This window comes from Dipodomys ordii, unplaced genomic scaffold (genome assembly GCF_000151885.1).
Source record: "Dipodomys ordii isolate 6190 unplaced genomic scaffold, Dord_2.0 Scaffold227, whole genome shotgun sequence".
Taxonomy (NCBI): Eukaryota; Metazoa; Chordata; class Mammalia; order Rodentia; family Heteromyidae; genus Dipodomys; species Dipodomys ordii.
Genome location: NW_012267443.1, coordinates 1332893 through 1351286, shown reverse-complemented (window position 1 = coordinate 1351286; position 18394 = coordinate 1332893). Strand labels below are relative to the sequence as shown.

Below are 18394 nucleotides of genomic sequence, written 5' to 3'. Positions count from 1 at the left end.
ATGTCTTTTTCCATTCCTTTTAGCCTATGTGTGTCCTTATATTTAGAATGAGTTTCTTGTAGTCATTATATATTTGGATTTGCATTTTATTAGTTTAGTGACTCTGTATTTTTAGTTGTTAGTTTTAATGTATTACACAACTAATTATTGAATGAAACTATTTAGTTTGTTAACTGTTGTCTGTTTGCCTTGTTTTTCTGACGCACTGCCTTCTTTGGAGTTTTGTTGTTTAATGTATTGATGAGCATTTTTCCTTTTCTTTTTTTTCTTTTGTTTAACTTCCATAGGTATTTTCCATGACTAACAAAGAACTTATATAAAATAGATTTTAGCAGTCAGTTTTAAGCTAATTCCAATTTTTCTCACATACTAAATCTCCACATTTTATTCTTTGTCTCCTACACTATATGCAATTGTTATCAAAATTTATGTCTGTTTATTCTGTGGCTCTGCTAATAGTTATAGCTAATCGTTATAGCTAATAGTTACAACTATTTAACTGCTTCTGTCTTTTTAGTTTTGTCCTTTCATTAAAAGTTATTCAGATGGTTCACATCTGAAATCCTAGCCACTCAGGAGGCTGATATCTGAGGATTACTGTTCAAAGCTCACCCAGGCAAGAAAGTCCCTGAAACACTTATTATCCAATGAAAAGCTGGAAAAAGAGCTTTAGCTCAAGTGGTCTTGAGCCAAAAAGCTCAGGGATGGTACCTAGGCCCTGAGTTCAATGGGTGCATACACACACACACACACAACACATAAACGCACACATAAATAAATGTTATCTAGTATTATTGTAGTAAAACCATATTCTACTTTTGCCCATATATTTTCCTTTACTAATGAACTTAATTTCTTTTGCTTTGTATTGTAGTGGAGTTTTTCTTTTTCTCCTCTCTTCTCACTTATATTTAGCACTATCTTGTGATGTGTATTATTTCTGACAAAAAACAAAAACAACAAAACAACCCAAAAAACAGGCATTCTAGTGTAGACATCAAGCCAACTTTAATTTTCTGTTTTTAACTACTGACAAAAAATGATTAAAAGGTGTGTTGGCATAGGTTTCTTTGTATTTGTTTCATGTGGTGATTTGGGTGCTTTCTTAATCGAATTTCCATTTCCTTTTCCACATTTGGGAACTTTTGAGCCACAATTTTCTTAATGAAAGTTTGATCCTTTCTATCCACTTCCCCTTGCTCCTTCCTTCCCTCTTCATTGAGATTCTCACTTTGTTTATACACTGCTCTTCTAGTTTTGGTGAGTACTTTTATTACTATCATCTTAGTTTCTCCGTTGTGTGACTCAAATATCTCTGCTTCTTCAGGACTGCTTTTTATGTATTTTTCTTCTTTTATTTGGAATAAATTTCCCTTTTTCTTTATTTTTCTTAACTCCTTGTGGGTTTCTGCAATTCAGCAGAACTGTCTTCCCTTCTTCACATCCTGACCTTGGACAGAACATGGATCTCATTCATTACTCCAGCCAGAGATTCTGAATGTTTCTTATGCCTCTGTGCTCATCCAAAATGTTATCATTTTACTGTTTACTTTTTATTTAGTAGTTCCCATAGAGTACAGTAAGCCTCTTGAGTCTCAAGGTAGTAGCTAGAAATTTGGGGATACTAGATGCATGGCCTAATTCCTTCTCTTCTAATAATATAGGAATTAGTGTTGATCACCCATTAGAGCTTCAATGACTCAAGAAAAGGGCTGGAATGGATAGTTCTACTTCTAGGAGAATATAGAGGCTTGCTCTTATTTCTGAAGAAGATTTTTGGGGAGGATCAAACTTCAGACTAGCATTTGCTTTCCTTGTCTTCTCTACTGGCAAGTTGGAAGTCAGATTATTGGGTAAAAGTTGGAAAAGTTGAAATACTAGATAAGTAGTATAATATTTTCTGAAGAACAAAACTGTGTAGTAGGAGTCATTGATAAAGTTTATATCTCTAGAAGAAGTGTGGGAAAAGCCATATGGGACCATTGCTTTGTTCTCTGTAGACCTTAGGTAACAAGTAACTATTTAGTCCATCAGCTCCCAGAATAGTTTCATTAGTAGCCAGACTCTCATATAAATGTATCTGAAAATTAACACTCTTGAACAGTATAATCTACCTCATTTTAGGGAGAAGATAGAGCTTTGTCTTTAATCCCTAGAACACAGCTGTTGTGAGTAACAAAATTTCAGTCACTTTCAGGGGACAAGTAACTGACTCCAAATGAAGAAGCCAATCCTTTAGATATGGGCTAGAAATGTCAGAACTTTTTCTGTGCAATCTAAACTTTTCCTGGCAAAGCTGCAAACTGGTATTTATTGTCTGTGTGCTGAGAAAGAGGGTAAGAAATAGGAAGTGCTTGATAACTGTTTAAAGCTCTTATTTTTCGTCTACAGTTCCAGGCAACTAGTGCATTCTGGATCTCACCATCTCCCAGAGAAAGGAATATTAGGCATCATTCTTTCTGACAGCTATAGGGCACTTAGATGTGGGATTTGAACCAATTAGAAGCTGAGAAATCAGCACACATGTCAAAAATGACATATATGCCAGAACCAGCACACATGGCAAAATCAACACATGTGTCTATTGTGATAGAAACATGTCAGAATTGACACACATGCCACAATTAACATGCAAGCCACAATCAGCACATGTCACAACTGACACAAGTGTCAAAATCAACACTCGGGTCAAAAGACATGTCAAAATCAGCATAATATGTCAGAATTTACACACATGACAAAGTAGACATGTATATTAAAATAAACATGTCATCGCTGACATGTATCCAAATCAACATACATCAAAAATGACATGTGTCAGAATCGACACACATGCCTTATGTGAATGCATGCTGAGAATCTGCACACCTGTTGAAGCATACACATGTGTCAAGACCAACACACTTGTCAAAAATAACACATATGGCAGGATTTACATATGTCAAAATTGATATACATGTAAAATTCAGCAGTCATGTCAGAGATTACACGTGTCAAAATAGTCACTCATGTCAAAATCAACCCTCCTTTCACAAATGCCACAAATGCCACAAACGACATGCATGTCAAGATTGGCACACATCTCAACTGACACACCTATCAAAATCACACATTTCACAAATGTTACTCAGGTCAAAATCAGCATGCATGTCAAGGATCGACACATCACAATAAACAATATGTCAGAATTGACACACATGCCACAATAAACAGGCATGACACATGGCACAATAGACATGTTAGAATTAACACACATGCCACAACCAACATGTATGTCAAGATAGACACACATGTCATACTTGACATTTGTCTAGATCAACACATGCGTCACAGTAGCCACACATTAGTATTGACACATATGCCACAATCAGTGTTTGTCTTAATGAACACACATGTCAACTGACACATGTCAAAATCAACACACATATCAAAAATGACACATATGTCAAAACTAGTGCACATGCCAAAATTGACACCCACCACAATAGGTATATATGTCAGAATTGACACACATGCCACAATCCACATGTATTTCACAATTGGCACACATGCCACATGTCAAAATCATCACCCATGTCAAAAATGACACATTTTCCCTTCCTTCCCCTCTGGCTTTCCCTTCCCTTTCATCCCCTCCCCTTTCCTCGCCTTCCTTTTCCTCCCTTCTCTTCTCTCCCCTCTCCTCTCCTTCCTCCCTGTCCTCTTTTTCCATCCTAATGGTGGTTTGGATCAAACTCAGGGTCTCATGTGTGCTACAGTCACACTACCCTGTAAAATATCTTCATACACTTTATTTAGATCCCTAGTTTTGAATTATTTTTCAAGGTTTCCCGTGTAACATTGCCCTCCTTTTTTTTTTTTTGAGAATCATGTGGGTTGTGCTCTTGGACAAACTGACAATCTCTGCCTCTTTAATAAATTCAATCACACGTTTTAACAAAACATGGAACAGCATCTTGTAGCATGTTCATGTCGATGAAAATGTAATAGTGCAGTATCCTTCAGAGCCTATAACTGCAGATGAATTTTGACTCATATAAAACATTAGTCATTTGATTTGAACAGATACAGTCCAAATTTCATCATAAGAAAGGCAGGGAGCACTTTGCTTATGGCATGAACATTTATTTGTGTTACACTTTCCTCAAGATGCTGCCACTTGCTACCCTTTATTCAAAGTCCCTAAAGAATCTTGTGTAATCTCATTAAGATATTCTCTATCCCACACTTATAGATAAATTTTCACAAAGTCAATATTCTTGTTTCATTCTGCTTCAGAAAAATGAAGGCCGGTTGGTAAGAAATGTTGTTACTGTGGCACTCAGTGACTTGGAAAATTCTATAATTATATAGTGTTATCCTACAAATTGTATGGGAACTTGTTTAAAAATATCCAGGAAATAAAAACTCATTCCTAAAAGACTGTTTTGTATCATAATGTCATTTGTATGTAATATTGGAGAAGACGTAATTATGGCTCATCTGTCCTAATGATTGTTCTAAACTTCTGTTCCTTAACATGGGCACTCAAGAACAGAACCTCCTCCAGCGTTACCAAATGCGATCCTAACCCGGACGATATTCACTCTTTTTGTATCACAGAAATGTTGCGGGGATTTATGTGTGTTCTGAAGTTCCAGGCAAATCCTTCGGTTATGCTTGACTCAGCCAGAGTTGCCATTTGCTTCTATGAAGAAAAAAAAAATGTGGTAACTGCCACACTAATATCTCTGCACTGTAAGACTAAAATGTTATGGAAGTGAAATACTTCCTAAAATGATTTGAAATAGAAGAAAATCGAAACTCACTTTCCTGGAAATGGTTAGGAAAGGCCAAGGAAAACACTGGCACTCTGAGCGTAGAGGACAAAGCTGCTGTGGTACAGGGGGACCACAGCCATGGCTCTTCGGGGTGTGCCCCCCCTCCCCTGCCCTCTCTGTGCCACCCCATTTCCAGCTCTACAAATCTGTGAAGATTTGTTTTTCACCCCCAAACAGGTCTTTCTCCAGATTGCTCTGTCTCTCCCAGTTTCACCATTCACTTTTCCTCTTCCAAGGCAAGAAGCTTTGACACACTCTGCGATTCATTCCTTTGCTTTCCCTTCTGCCTGACATTACTGCTCACCTTCACCCTTCCTTGTTTTTCTGTCTCCAAAATGCAGCATTTCCCTTTCCATTCCCAGTGGGTTCTCATTACTCAGCCCTAAGTTTGCATGGTTTTGCACAGCTGACCACAAGCACAGCGATCTTTTTTTTTTTTTTTTTCTGGCTGTTCCCTTTGACCTGTCTTTGCCCACATTCCCTGTTTGCTTCCTGAGCCTACTTTCCCAGCTCTTCTTGCTTGTAGATCTTTCCTCTTTTCCTCCTTTTCCATGCTCATTTCTACAGATACAGTCCCTTCCCACTTCTTGTATCTGGCCTCTGGCCTGTGAAAGAGGATTTCAGCCCTTTACATAATTGCTACTCTAATGTATAAAAGTTGCTTTGCAACTATCAGACCTTATTAAATTTTCAGTAATTCCTTAGAGTCTACATAAAGTCCAGGCCTTTTATTTAAGAAAAAGAAAAAAGAAACTCATGGCTTCATGCTTTTTATGCGGGTATTCTAACACTTAAGCCATAGACCTAAGCCTTTTTTTTCTCCTTAGTTTAGTTGTTGTTGTTGTTTTGTTTTGTTTTGAATAAGGCCACATATTTTGCCAGGTCTTGACTCAGACTTCCATCTTCTTATCTGTGTGTATCATGTAGCTCAGATTACAGCAATAAGATTATCGTTGAGATCCAGTCTTGCTAATTTTTTGCCCACACTGGCTTTGAACTGCAATATATTTCTATCTTTACCTCTCAAAGTACCTGAGATTCCAAGTGTTTGCAACCATGTCTCACAAATGCTAAGTTCTTTAGCTCCATAATTTAAAGGCTTCTAATATCTAACCTCACTATACCTTTGTAAGTTTATCTCCTGTTCTTTTCAACTCAGAGCTTTCATTCTGCAAACTCAAATTCTCAGGCCTAAAATGTAAATTTAGTTCTAAGATTTTTGTAGATGCAAGATTACATACCAGAACATGGTCCCCATTTTTTTCCGATTACCTGATCCCTTCTTGTATTTCAAGATTCATACCAGGTCTTTTGTTTTTAATGAAACCTCCTTCACTTTTCCAAACACATATTAATTTTCCCATTACCCTGTCCAGTCCATTGCTATGATACTTGTTCATTTTGGCTCTTTATATTGCTCCCTTTCATTCTTATTTGCATTGTGATACATATGTCTGTCTGTTTGTTCTCTTTGTATTGCTAGGACTTTGCCTAGTGCTTTGCCAAACATGATGTGTAGTTGCTGAGAAATGATACTAACCAAAGCAGTTTCTTTGCCATTTGTCAAGGGCACTATTCAACTACATAAAATAGGTGCCAGAGAGACTCATCTCTAACTTTAAAAAACAAAAACAAAAACCTTACTTGAGAAACTTTAAGAGGGCTGGACCATGCTTTAAGTAGTAAATTGCTTGCCTAGCAAGTGTGATGGCCTGAATCAATGCTAGTACAACAAAAGAAAGGAAGAAGAAAGAAAGGAAAGGAGGGAAAGCAAGCAAGGGGGAGAGGAAGATGGAGGGAAGGCAGGAAGGAGGCAAAGAAGGAGTGAGAGAAAGAAAGAAAACAAAAGGGGTTCAGTAAAATGTATCTCAAACAATGTAAGCCCTTCTATCATTCTCCCCCATCTTTCCCAATCCCACACACCCCCTGGGGTTACCTGGATCCATTTTTATATTCTAATTACATGTCTAAAACGTATCATGAGAATTAAATTCCCACATGTGAACAAGCATGAAGAAAAACCATTACAATGAAGTTTAGGGTGAATTAGACATTTTTTAGAAAGCCTTGGCCTTGATCTGTTAGGGCATGTGGCCAAAGAACTCTTTGTATGTGAGAACATCTGTTCCTAGTGTTATCTTTCTGGCTTCCAGGGTTCCTTGCTGCTCCAGGAACTACCCAGTATTGCCATGACTCTTCAAGGTTTCCTGGATTTTTTAATTTTGCACACTGTTTTCTGACCCACCCTTTGCTTCTGTCACTCACCCTAGCTACCCAAACTGTTCAAAACTAGTTTTGAGAGTCTTTTGTGTTTTGCAGTGTACAGAATTTAACCTTCTTAAGTGACTAAGACGCCTTTTAGTTCTGGCGTTTTTGTGTGCAGATTTTTTTATTCTGATGATTTTTTTAATCCTTCTAATTGCCAGACTACTTCTATCTTGTAATTTTATCTCCCAGTATCAATGATGGGTCAGAAATGCTATCATTCATCCTAAAATAAGCCTGGTCTTGTCTTTCTCTGCTCCTCTGCTGAGTCTTGCACTGAATATTAGAAAAAATTAAATATGGGACAGCTGGATGTACACATACAAAGAATGAAGTTCGGTCCCTACCTCATATCACGCACAAAAATCTAACTGAAAAACAGATCAAAGGCTAAATAGTAATAACTAGGAGTATAAAATTCTTAGGGAAAAACAGGTATAAATCTTCAGAAACTTGAACTAGGTATTGACTTTTTGGATATATACCAAAAGCACAATAAAAAAAGTATGTAAGTTGGCTTTCATTAAAATTAAAAACTCTACATCCCAAGACACCACAATAAAGTGTCTATAAGGTAATAGGATGAGAGGAAATATTTGAAAGTTATGTGTTTGATAAGGGTCTAATATCCAAAATATATGATTTTTTTGTACCCGTACTGAGGCATGTGTTCAAGGTTCTTGCTTGGCCTGCTTGCTTACAGCTGGCATTCCACCACTTGAATCACACTTCCAGTCTGGATTTTTGCTGATTAATTGGAGATGGAGTCTGGAAGATATGTTTTTAACCAGGGCTAGCTTCAAACCTTGATCCTGCAGATCTTAGCTTCCTGAATAGGTAAGATTACAAGTGTGAGACACTAACACTCAACTAAAAATATATAGAAATTTCTTACCACTGAACAGTACAAAGACAAGCAAATTTTAAAATGGGCAAAGAATTTGAATAAGCAGTTATCTGAAGAAGTTGTACAAATGACCAGTAAGTACCTGGAAGAAAAAATAAAAAAAACAATGGACATCATTAGTCATCAGAAAAGTGTAAATGAACTACAGTGCGGTACCACTTCACATTAATTAGGATGCTATCATTTTTAAAAAGACATAATAATAACAGCAGAGGAGGAAGTAGAGCTATTAGAGCTTATACCGTGCAAATATGATAGTGAAAAACTTTTTGGCAGTTCCTCGAAGTCAAATATAGAATTGTCATGTGATCCCTAATTGTACTCTTACACACAGACCTACAGGAATTGAAAGCATATATCCACACAGAACTTCATATACAAATACTTATATTATTTATAATGACCAGAGATGGGAAGAACTCAATTTTCTACCAACTGATGAATGGATTAAAAGTAACTTGTGTTCATCCAGTGGAATACTAATCATCAATAAACAGAAATGATATGTTCACTCATACCAATGAACCTAGACAATAAACTGTGAAAGAAGTCAGTCCCAAAAGACACAATGCATCATTGAATTGGTGTGGAAATTTATAAGTAGATTAGTAGTTTCGAGAGTTAGAGAGGGGAAATGGAATTTGACTGTGAATGACTGTAAAATGCCTTTGTAGAAAAACAAAAGATTCTGTAATTAGCGATAGTAATTGAACTTCTTTGTGCTATCCTAAATAATACTTTAAAAAAAAAAACCCTCTAAACTGAAAGAAAAGTAAGGCATCCTTGATCTTGTTTACAATCAAAAACTTCCTCAGCCCCACACATATAAGTTCTTAACATGACAAAATTATTTTCCCACTAAATTTTGATGAGCTGGCAGGGCCTTGAATAACAAGAAGACGTGATAGTGGTCATTCTTTCAAAGAAAATTACTGTACACTTCATCTGCTAGATTTAGTTTTACACATTTTTCGGCTGATAAAACTGCAGAAACATTTTAGAGAAGTTGATGAAGGTCTACATTACAAGGTCGTATAAATTCACGTGTTATGGTCATTTGTCACATGCAGACCCTGAGGCGGGAGCTGGAGAATCCCTGCAGGGCAGACCGGGCAGGCCAGCTGGGTTGGAACAAGAGGAGGAAGGGCTTTGTGGTAAAAGGGCGCCACCTTCTGGCCAGCTTCTCTAGACCGACTAGAGATGGTAGGAAGTACAGCACGGATCCATTTTATGCCTCCAAACATAGCGCAGGATACTAGCCAGGCTTATAAAATGAGCACAGGCTCTTGGATCCCTAGTGTATTAGGTTTTAGTGTCTCCATGAGTGGCTGGTTATAAGGCACTTTTAAAAAGCAGGAAGAAGAAGGGGAAACAAAGGAGGAGGCAACAATGCGTGGTAAGAAATGTACTCATTATCTTGCTCATGTAATTGTAACCCCTCTGTAAGGTATTTTCACACACACACACACACACACACACACACACACACACACACACACAAAAGCAGGAGAGCAAGACCAATACAACACGGTTTTAAAATACATGGATTTGTACCCCCTGCTCAGTGGATAGAGTGTGAGACTCTTAAAGTACATGGCCCTTGGATTTGCCCTTAAACTTAAAGCTAATGATGTAAGTTTTGAGCAAATTTGTCAGCCTCTTTTCTCATCTGTAAAACTGAGATAGGATATGAAAATTTAATGACAATAAGGTAAGGTATGTTTAGCATATTATAAGTAAATAGGTTTAAAATAACAGCAAAATATCAATAAAGTAATATGAATACAGCAGCATTAATCTAGAGATTATACACAAATCTATAGTAATCTTTCAGTTCATTTAGGAAGCATTATAAGGAGTTGCTTCAAAATGATTATTTGAGATAGACTCACCCTGTAGCATGAGAATGCCAAATTCATTAAGGTGTCAGTCAGTAGAGACACTCACAGGATGACAGCTCAGCTGTTATTTGTATTTGACATAATAAGTTGAATTAGGACCCTTTGTTTTGGTTTGATAAACTCATCTATCCAAACTAAGTTTTGAAAAGCAGGAAGTTTCACAATTCTTTTTATTTTATTAGCCAAAACCTATACATGTACCCATACAAAAATAATTAGGGATTTTTTTTATGTTTCATTGGCAGAGTTATTCTCCAACTCAAAGAATTTGAATGCATAAATATTCATAAAATCTCCTTCTCTGGTTTTACTCTTTACAAATTAAGAATTAGCATAGTCAGCCAAAGAGATATACTAAAAGTAGAGCTCCTTGAGCCAAAAGCTATGTCTTATGCCTGGCACTAAACTTGGTGCTTTCCAGATATGAGTTTCATCCTAACAATTCAGTCAGTGCCTATTTGATAGACCAGAAACATGAGGCTTAGAGGACTAAGTCACTGGTCCAAAGTTTTCACATACCATTCATTCAGCTGGCCAGGGACAACATAGAGTTTCGAATGCAGTTTGTGTTTGAGTTCCTTATGCTGTCTTGAATCTCTGGGTTGTTTCACTTTACTAAGATGGCAAAATACAAACTACAGATTGGCTTTCTGCTGTCCAATGCCTGTACCTGGCCGCTCACAAGGTAGCCGTAAACCAGTATGTCCCACCACCCACCAGATGTGTTAGAATCCCTGCCTGCAGTGCAGCTGTCACTGGAGTGTAGCTAGAGCTGGAGATCCCTGGTCTTCACATGGACACCCATGAGAGGTTTCACAGAGGTGGTTTCCCTGTGTGCATCAGGGCGGGTCCGATTTGCATTGTTTCAAGTGGATTTCTGGAGCTTGTGATGGGAAAGACCTGGCATCAGACTTTGTGGAGGAGTGTGGGGAGTTCAGGAAAATGCATGAGGTGGGTGGACAGTGGGAGGAAATGTATGCCATGGGTTTCTTCTTTTGAGGTTTTGAGACTTTTACCTGGTTTATTTTATTTTCCTAGTACATTGTCTTACATTATCCTCATTAAAGTTTCGTATCCCATCTGTGTAGGGGGATGGGGAACCCAGCCTGGCCTGCTCTCTACTCTTGTGGTCCAGAGTTGTCTATATTGAGCTGATGCAGCCCAGACTCAGATCAGAGCTGGAACTATGATCCACAGACAGATAGTCAGGCTTCTTTCTTTCTAAAGCCAAGCATGTCTTGTTTTCTTTAATTTCTTTTGCAGTTTTTAAAATTTTTAATTTGTATTGTTACTATAGGGGTGATATACAGATAGGTTATAGTTACGTAAGTTGGGTCGTGAGTACATTTCTTTTTGGACAGTGTTGCCCCTTCCTTTGTTCTCTCCGTTTGTCTTTTTTCCATATGTCTGCTTTATGTACTCCTAACACTTCCATTGTCTTGATTAATTATAGAAAAGGATTCTTAGTCATAATATGCTTTCTTTCTCATGTTATCACTATTAATCATAACTTAAAGAAGTAAGAAAACTATATCATCTCCTAGTAATAATGGTATATTTGTATTGATTTTAGAGACATCCAGAATGTGGAATGTGGGCTAAATGGTAGTTACACCCTTATCTCCTTTTGTTCCCAGAGGTTCACTTGTTTCTGTATCTGGAAAGTTTTTTTATGCATAATATTGTCAGGGATTCTATAATCCTAGCTACTTAGGAAGCTGAGATCTGAAGCCAGCCTGGGCAAGAGTCTGTGAGATGCTTTTCTCCAACTAATTACCCAAAGCCAGAAGTGGAGCTGTGGCTCAAATGGTAGAGTGCTAGCCTTAAGCAAACATCTTGAGGACAGCCCTCATGCCCAGAGTTCAAGCCCCAGGACCAGCACCAAAAAAAAAAAAAAGTAGAATATGTCATACTATCACTAAATATGTATACTAAAAGTAATGTTCTCAAAATTAAGATGTGCATGTCTGCATAAGTTATGTATACATGTGTACTAAATTATACGTGATTTTACATTATATATTTGGTATCTATACATCATCCGAAGCAATTAAACTAAGAAGTACTATTATTTCCACTGACAGATGAAGCAGCTGAGGCCAACACATAACTAGTGAATAGGGAGTTAGAGCCCCTAGGTTTGCCCACACATGATGCTTCCTCCATGCTAGCTACTTCCGGGGTAACTTCAGAAGGCTTCAGAGTATTTTTGTGACTTAGAATTCATCATTAAGAACTTTAGGTAGGGGGAAAATATGGGACCAGGACTCATTGAATAACGTGCATGTGCAAGATCAGTAATATTTTTATTCTATCATTTATAAATTGAATGTACTTGGACACGTGTCTTAGACTGGATCTCACCTCCTTCATCAGGGATGGTAATATCTGGCCTCACACTTCACAGGAGGGCCATAAAGACCAATGACAGAATGGCCATAAAAACATCTGGAAACACTTGAAGTGTACATAAATGTTCAGAAATTGTTTTATATAGTTAGTCTGGGAATACCAACTCAAGCCTAGCCCTCTAGACCTCGAGTCCTCTTCCTCCTCTCTGCATATTAATATATCTTCTAAAAACATGAACATCTTGATCTGCATAGCTCCCCGCCCCACTCCTGGGGGAAATGATCATTTCTATACTTCCTCCTGGAGTACTACCCTCCCTCTGCTTCCAAGAGCATACTATTCTACTTACAAATCCACTTCTCTTCAAAGCTCAAGAGTTACTTTCCTTCCTCCCCGTTTTTGCCTAAGAAACTAGAATCTTAGTTACAAATGTATACACTTTAATCATGCAGAATTAGATATGATCAGAACAGAAGAGGTGTCTCTGGGCTGGAGCAAGACTTTGAACAGGAAAGCTGATGGTCAGCATAAGAGGCTCACCTGATATCACCCCAGCCAATTAGGACCAAAGCTGGCCAAGAATCCAAGTTCCTTATTGTGGTCCTGTGGTTTGTACTGAGAAGCTGAAAGTTTTGGGGCTTCTTTGTTTTAGTGCTTTGCTTTTGTCCTTGACAGCTTGTCCAACATGAATGTCTTTCTTCCCTAAGTGCTTGCTCTTTGTTACTTACAGAAGAAGACTGCATAAGCTGGGCGTGTCAAAGGTTACCCAGGTGGATTTCCTGCCAAGGGAAGTAGTGTCTTATTCCAAGGAAACCCAGACTCCTCTTGCTACACACCAGTCTGAAGGTGAGCTATGTCTTTTGTTTATTTTCCATGTTACCACAGCAAAATCTGCCAGGGAACAATGTTCTTGCTGATTTCCTCAGTTGCCATAAGGGATTTGATAGGATATAAATGTAATGACACATAGAAATGCAGAGTGACTTTGGCTTCGATCTGAATCTCTCTGGAGAGAAATTTCCGTGTTTCTCCTCCAAGGCATCCACAGATTTAAAAATAGCAAGATGATACTATTTCAACTTTTTGTGAAGAAGGTCAAAATCATGAAACTACAAACATCTGTGAATATTGACAATAAGAAATGTGCTTACAGTGATCAACAAACTCCAGTCCACCACCTGTTTCTAGAAATAAAGCCTTATGAGGGCACAGCTACCTTTGACATGGATATTTTCCTGCTACAATGATTGAGCATCCATGAAAGAGACCATAGCTGGTTTTCAAAGCCTAACATCTTCACCCTTCACAGATAAATGTAGCTGAATCCTGGTTTGCCTGAGCAATTTAGATGACACATCAGAATTTCTGATCTCAATTTAAAAATATTTTCCATAACAGACCCAAAGGGTGTATGGGAAATGAATTCTATACCTTTGTGCATACCAGGAAATAGCCAGTGGAAAATTCTCACATAAATCATGACTTATAAAAGGACACGACTAGTAGATATTGAAGCTGATAAATCAAAACACTCCCTGGAAGTAAGGCATTATGCCAAAGCAAAAGTACTTGAAAGCAGAAGAAGATATCTGTGCTGAAAATTCAAAGTAAAAGTTGCACTGTTGGAAAGCAACATTGTTGATACAACAAAGCAAATCTTCTTTTTGCTTGTTTGTTTGCTGGTATGGTAAAGAAAAGGATTGGAATTCTGGGTTCATTGCTGTTATGTGATAAATGTTAAACAAAAACTAAAAAGATGAGAAAGTGATTAGCATATATAGAAATCAGGGCAGTTTTGTTGGTGCACACTACAGAGATTTTCAACCTGAGTTTGAAATTCATGATATCAAAAGTGAAATCTTATTTATGAGATTTAATGCCACTTATAGGTTTTCTGAAAACCTTCCCATAGCTATGATGTTATAATTCTTTGGTAGCAGGATTTCCATTATTAAAGCAATGTAGAGAACTATGAATTTTAGACATGAACATATAGCACCCTCTGGTGGTGAAATTTTAAATAAGCCAATCAAAGGAGCCTGTGTTTTAAGGTGGCAGAAAACACACAGAAAAGCCTTTAGGGATCTTCTTTTTGGGCTTCCAGACAAGAACAGAAAGATAATTAAAACGAACATTACAAAAAACCCTCACCATCCAACTAAAATTTTTTCTTGAGCTAATTTGCTGCCAGAGGGATGTTTATTTAGCTCTAAATCTGACCCATAACGTAAAGTTATACAATCGAAATAGGAGAAGGGGTGAATTATTTTGTTTTTAATATATATACTTCAGATTCTGACAATGGTACTGAATAGTAACAAGGGATGATAAATTAAGGGTGAAAAAATATCAGCTCCAACCATTTAGATTGGAATAGATCAAAAGGAAACGCCTACGCATTTCATTTCATTATTGTTTAGAGAGTTTGGGAACCATCATTATGTTGTGGTCCAAAAGCCAGGAGAGAGGAATTTATTTCTCAGCTATTAGTACAAGTTCTTTATTTTTTGTTAGCAGGATTCATAGAGCTTTCTTGTGGTGATGGGTATATAGGTGGTTCAACTTCTACCGTCCAGATGTGAACCTAAAGCTAGCTACCATAGCAGACCGTGACTCTTGATATTAAAGCACTCCCTGATTGGTTTAGGCAGGAAATAATTTAGATGTGGGTTGAGCACATTGTCCTCTCACCATTGGCACACTCTGGCCTTTGGCTGCATGTAGCTACCCAGCTGCCTAACTGCCAAGGGTGTCCAATGCCCATGTCTTACCTGTCATGAAGACAGTTAGCAGGAGAGCCAGTAATACAATGAGTGATTGCAGCAGAGTCTTAACATGTGGCAGCTTTGAGCATCTCCCACTTTCTCAATTTGGGGTTAGAACTAGGACAATGTCTTCATGAAAAAAAATGCAGACTTAGGGAGGGAGAGAACAGCTGACCACTGTATTTTATGACCCAGTGTAGCTCTTGGATGGGTAATTTTTGCAACTCATATTTCCAGAATCTATTTTAGCTTTTGATTGCATTGAACACTTAAAGGATGGAGATTATTTTTTAACTTACTATTTAAGGAAATTTTAATGATATCCAAACTAGTTCTCAGAGTGTTGATACAGTTCCAGTACATTCACTTTCCAACTCGTTTCCATTTTATTTGTATTATTGTTTTAGAATGACGTGGAAGGTAGTTTTGATTTACCTGAGCTTTTACCTTCTTTCTCTACCATGCACCATACTGAGTATTCTCTTCATAGTGGTATTAACTTGTGATATGAACTGTTACGAGAAATACTACAAGTTTTGTTTAAATTATGAAGATTGAGAAATAGAGTCCTCATGTTCTTTCAAACAACTTTGACTTTCCTGATACATTTTGGTGATTAGTTTCAGGGAATGAAGACTGAGAATGGAGAACACGAATTGGGAGCAGGATATCTCTACCCCCCCTCCAAAAAACCCCCCACACTTTAAACACATGTTTTTTATTCCAAAATAGAAAAAAATATGGTTCCCTGCCAAACTTCCTCTGCTTTTCCTATTATTATTTCCCTGGACTGTCCGTGAGGGCAGGGAGCCAGTCTTTGGCAAGTTTATTACAGTGAATAAGTTACTGGCTCCTAACAGACACCCAGCAAATGCAGCTGAATAACAACCATGCCAGAAATCTCTAGAAAGTCCAGATGCTAGTTGGCCCAGTGGGTATTGAGAATTTCTTAACCCACTGCAAAGATGTCAGCCAAACTGAAGGAAGGCAGGGGAAACATCTATAATGCATTGATAGCTTTGAAAAGTCTCTGGACTTTTTCTTTTCTTCATGGTATCTTCTGATTGGGAGCTTTATGAGTTCATCTTGGCCCCTTTCCTCTATTTATCTCCCTCCCATACTTTTTTCTTACATCCAAGGAAAAGAATACCACAAACTTTGCAAGGGGGCTTGTGGGTCATGATCCAAACACTTGTACAGGCTTTGCTCTGCCTGGAATGTGCCTCCTTCCAGGCAAGCTCCTCGTTAACTCCTCTTCCTGCCAACATCCCTCCTCATGCTGTGAACATCATCTGATTTTCCCTTTATACTGTGTTATATGTAATTATCATTTGCGTGTCATCTTCTTCAACTGTGATCTCCTTAAGGGCAGGATGCATGTCTTGCCTTTGTGCCCTACACAGTGCAAAGAAGGTAATTGATAGACATCATTGCACATGTGGAAGGGTGAGATGATGCTAGCCACTAGAACCTTATTTCTAGGAATAAAAAAAAAAAAGGGAAAGGAAAGGAGGTCCTCATTGTATTTCAGACAGCACGGAGTGTTCTTCGTGTAAAAAGGCTGCACTAATTCTAATTCTTGATTTTTTTAAAAAAATGGAGAAGTTGTGAGAGTGTGATTTCTGTTTTGAGGAAAGATTCTGTTTCTCTTTCAAACAGTCCCCTGTCTCCAGCCCCAGACTGGTATAGGCCTGAACTACCTATGAATATAACAGGAGGCATGATGGAGAAAAGCACTCAGTGACTCAGTGGCCTAGAATTGAGCAAAACAGATTACAATTGTTTGTTATATAGTAATACTATTTAAAGGAAATAAAGAAAAGGTGTGTAGAAGGTGGCTAAAGTATGCTCTTACTTTACCTTGTGCTATTTAAAAACTATTGTCTGGGTTCAGCATGCTAAGAATATTGGAATCTAACAATGCACCCAATATTGCTTTTATTCTTGCTCGTGTGCAAAGCAGAGGCTCCCTGCTAGGAGAAACTGCTGAGTAGTTCAGAGATTACTGCCACACCCCACTTTCCCTCATGCCCTGTTCTTGAGGCAAAAGTGTCATAGCCTTAGAGAAAAGGGTCCCATGATCCTTCTTCAAGCTTTCAAGGCCTTGACCTGAAAACTTTGTTGAAAGACAATGGCAGATTATAACCCAGTATAAAATCTCTCCCAAGGATACTGACTTCATTTGTAACAGAATGTGGCAGGGTACAAGTCCAAAGATACTTTCAAAATAATTAAGGTCATGGTTTAGTGCACTTAGAGGAGATTGGTAGATGTGTTAGAAATATTATAAACTAAAACATAGATCAACTAGATAGGTTACCAAAAAGAATCAAGGATGAAGGCAGCTAGGAGGAGCCCTCCTGGGGTCAAAACAGTCTTATACTTTGATTTCAAAAATTATTTCTGCAAATAAGCCTGAATTTGATTGCAGCAATCTATAGAAAAAAATACCTTGCAGTGTTATTAAACACAATAAAACAGACAGTCAAAAATCAGTGGAATTTCACAGCTGATGCTGTCTGGGAAAGACATCCTTAAAGGGACTGAAAATCTGTCATTCCAGAAAAACTTTGCACATGACCAAGCTACACCAGGGCCATTTTAGAGCAGTATCAAAGCATCATACTAAGAGGAGACGAGAGAACAGATTTTACTAGAATAATCTATTTATAAATAAGCAAATAAACAGAGCATTAATACACCTGAAGATAGGACTGACCCTTTCCAGACTTGTTACAGTGTATTATTTAAGCTTATTTGAAGAAAACAGAAAGCTTAACCCATATGCAATGAAAAAGCAGGCAACAGAAGTTGACAGCACAATCAGATGGATCTAACAAAATCTTCAAAGCAATGTGTGTGTGTGTGTTCTGTGTGTGTACATATGCAAGTGTATGTACTTTTTCACAGAACTAAAGTAAGTCATGCTTAAATAAGTAAACAAATGTATTATGATTGTACTTCATCAAATAGAGATATTATTGTACTTCATCAAATAGAGATATTATTGTACTTCATCAAATAGAGATAGTAATAAATATGTAGATATAGATATATATGATATATGATTATGTAATATATAAACCAATAACATATGAATCATACACATATGAGTATGGGTATTTCTGTGTGTATATATGCATGCGTGTATATATATATACACACATTATATATACATAACTATATATATATATATATATACATACATACATACATACATACCATATTTTACCAAGTGTAAATTCTAGGGTTCAGTATAGAACCTGGAGCCAAAAAGTAGAGGAACATGATAGTACATTATACTGACAGAAGAAAAACTTAACAAACTTCAAAACAGATTTATAGAAAGTACACAAAATGAAGATCAGAGACATACTAGGATGA

The 18394-nt window shown here is 37.5% G+C and overlaps 1 protein-coding gene across 5 annotated transcripts in view; it reads left to right on the top strand.

The window, feature by feature from the left end:
• The window catches only part of Dync1i1 (dynein, cytoplasmic 1, intermediate chain 1), a 282173-nt gene that overhangs the window by 49899 nt on the left and 213880 nt on the right, over nt 1–18394 (top strand). For all 5 annotated transcript variants that reach the window (XM_013035856.1, XM_013035858.1, XM_013035857.1 and 2 more), the window contains one exon: nt 12976–13091. In XM_013035856.1, coding sequence (XP_012891310.1) covers nt 12976–13091 — 116 coding nt within the window. The remainder of the gene's footprint in view (nt 1–12975; nt 13092–18394) is intronic.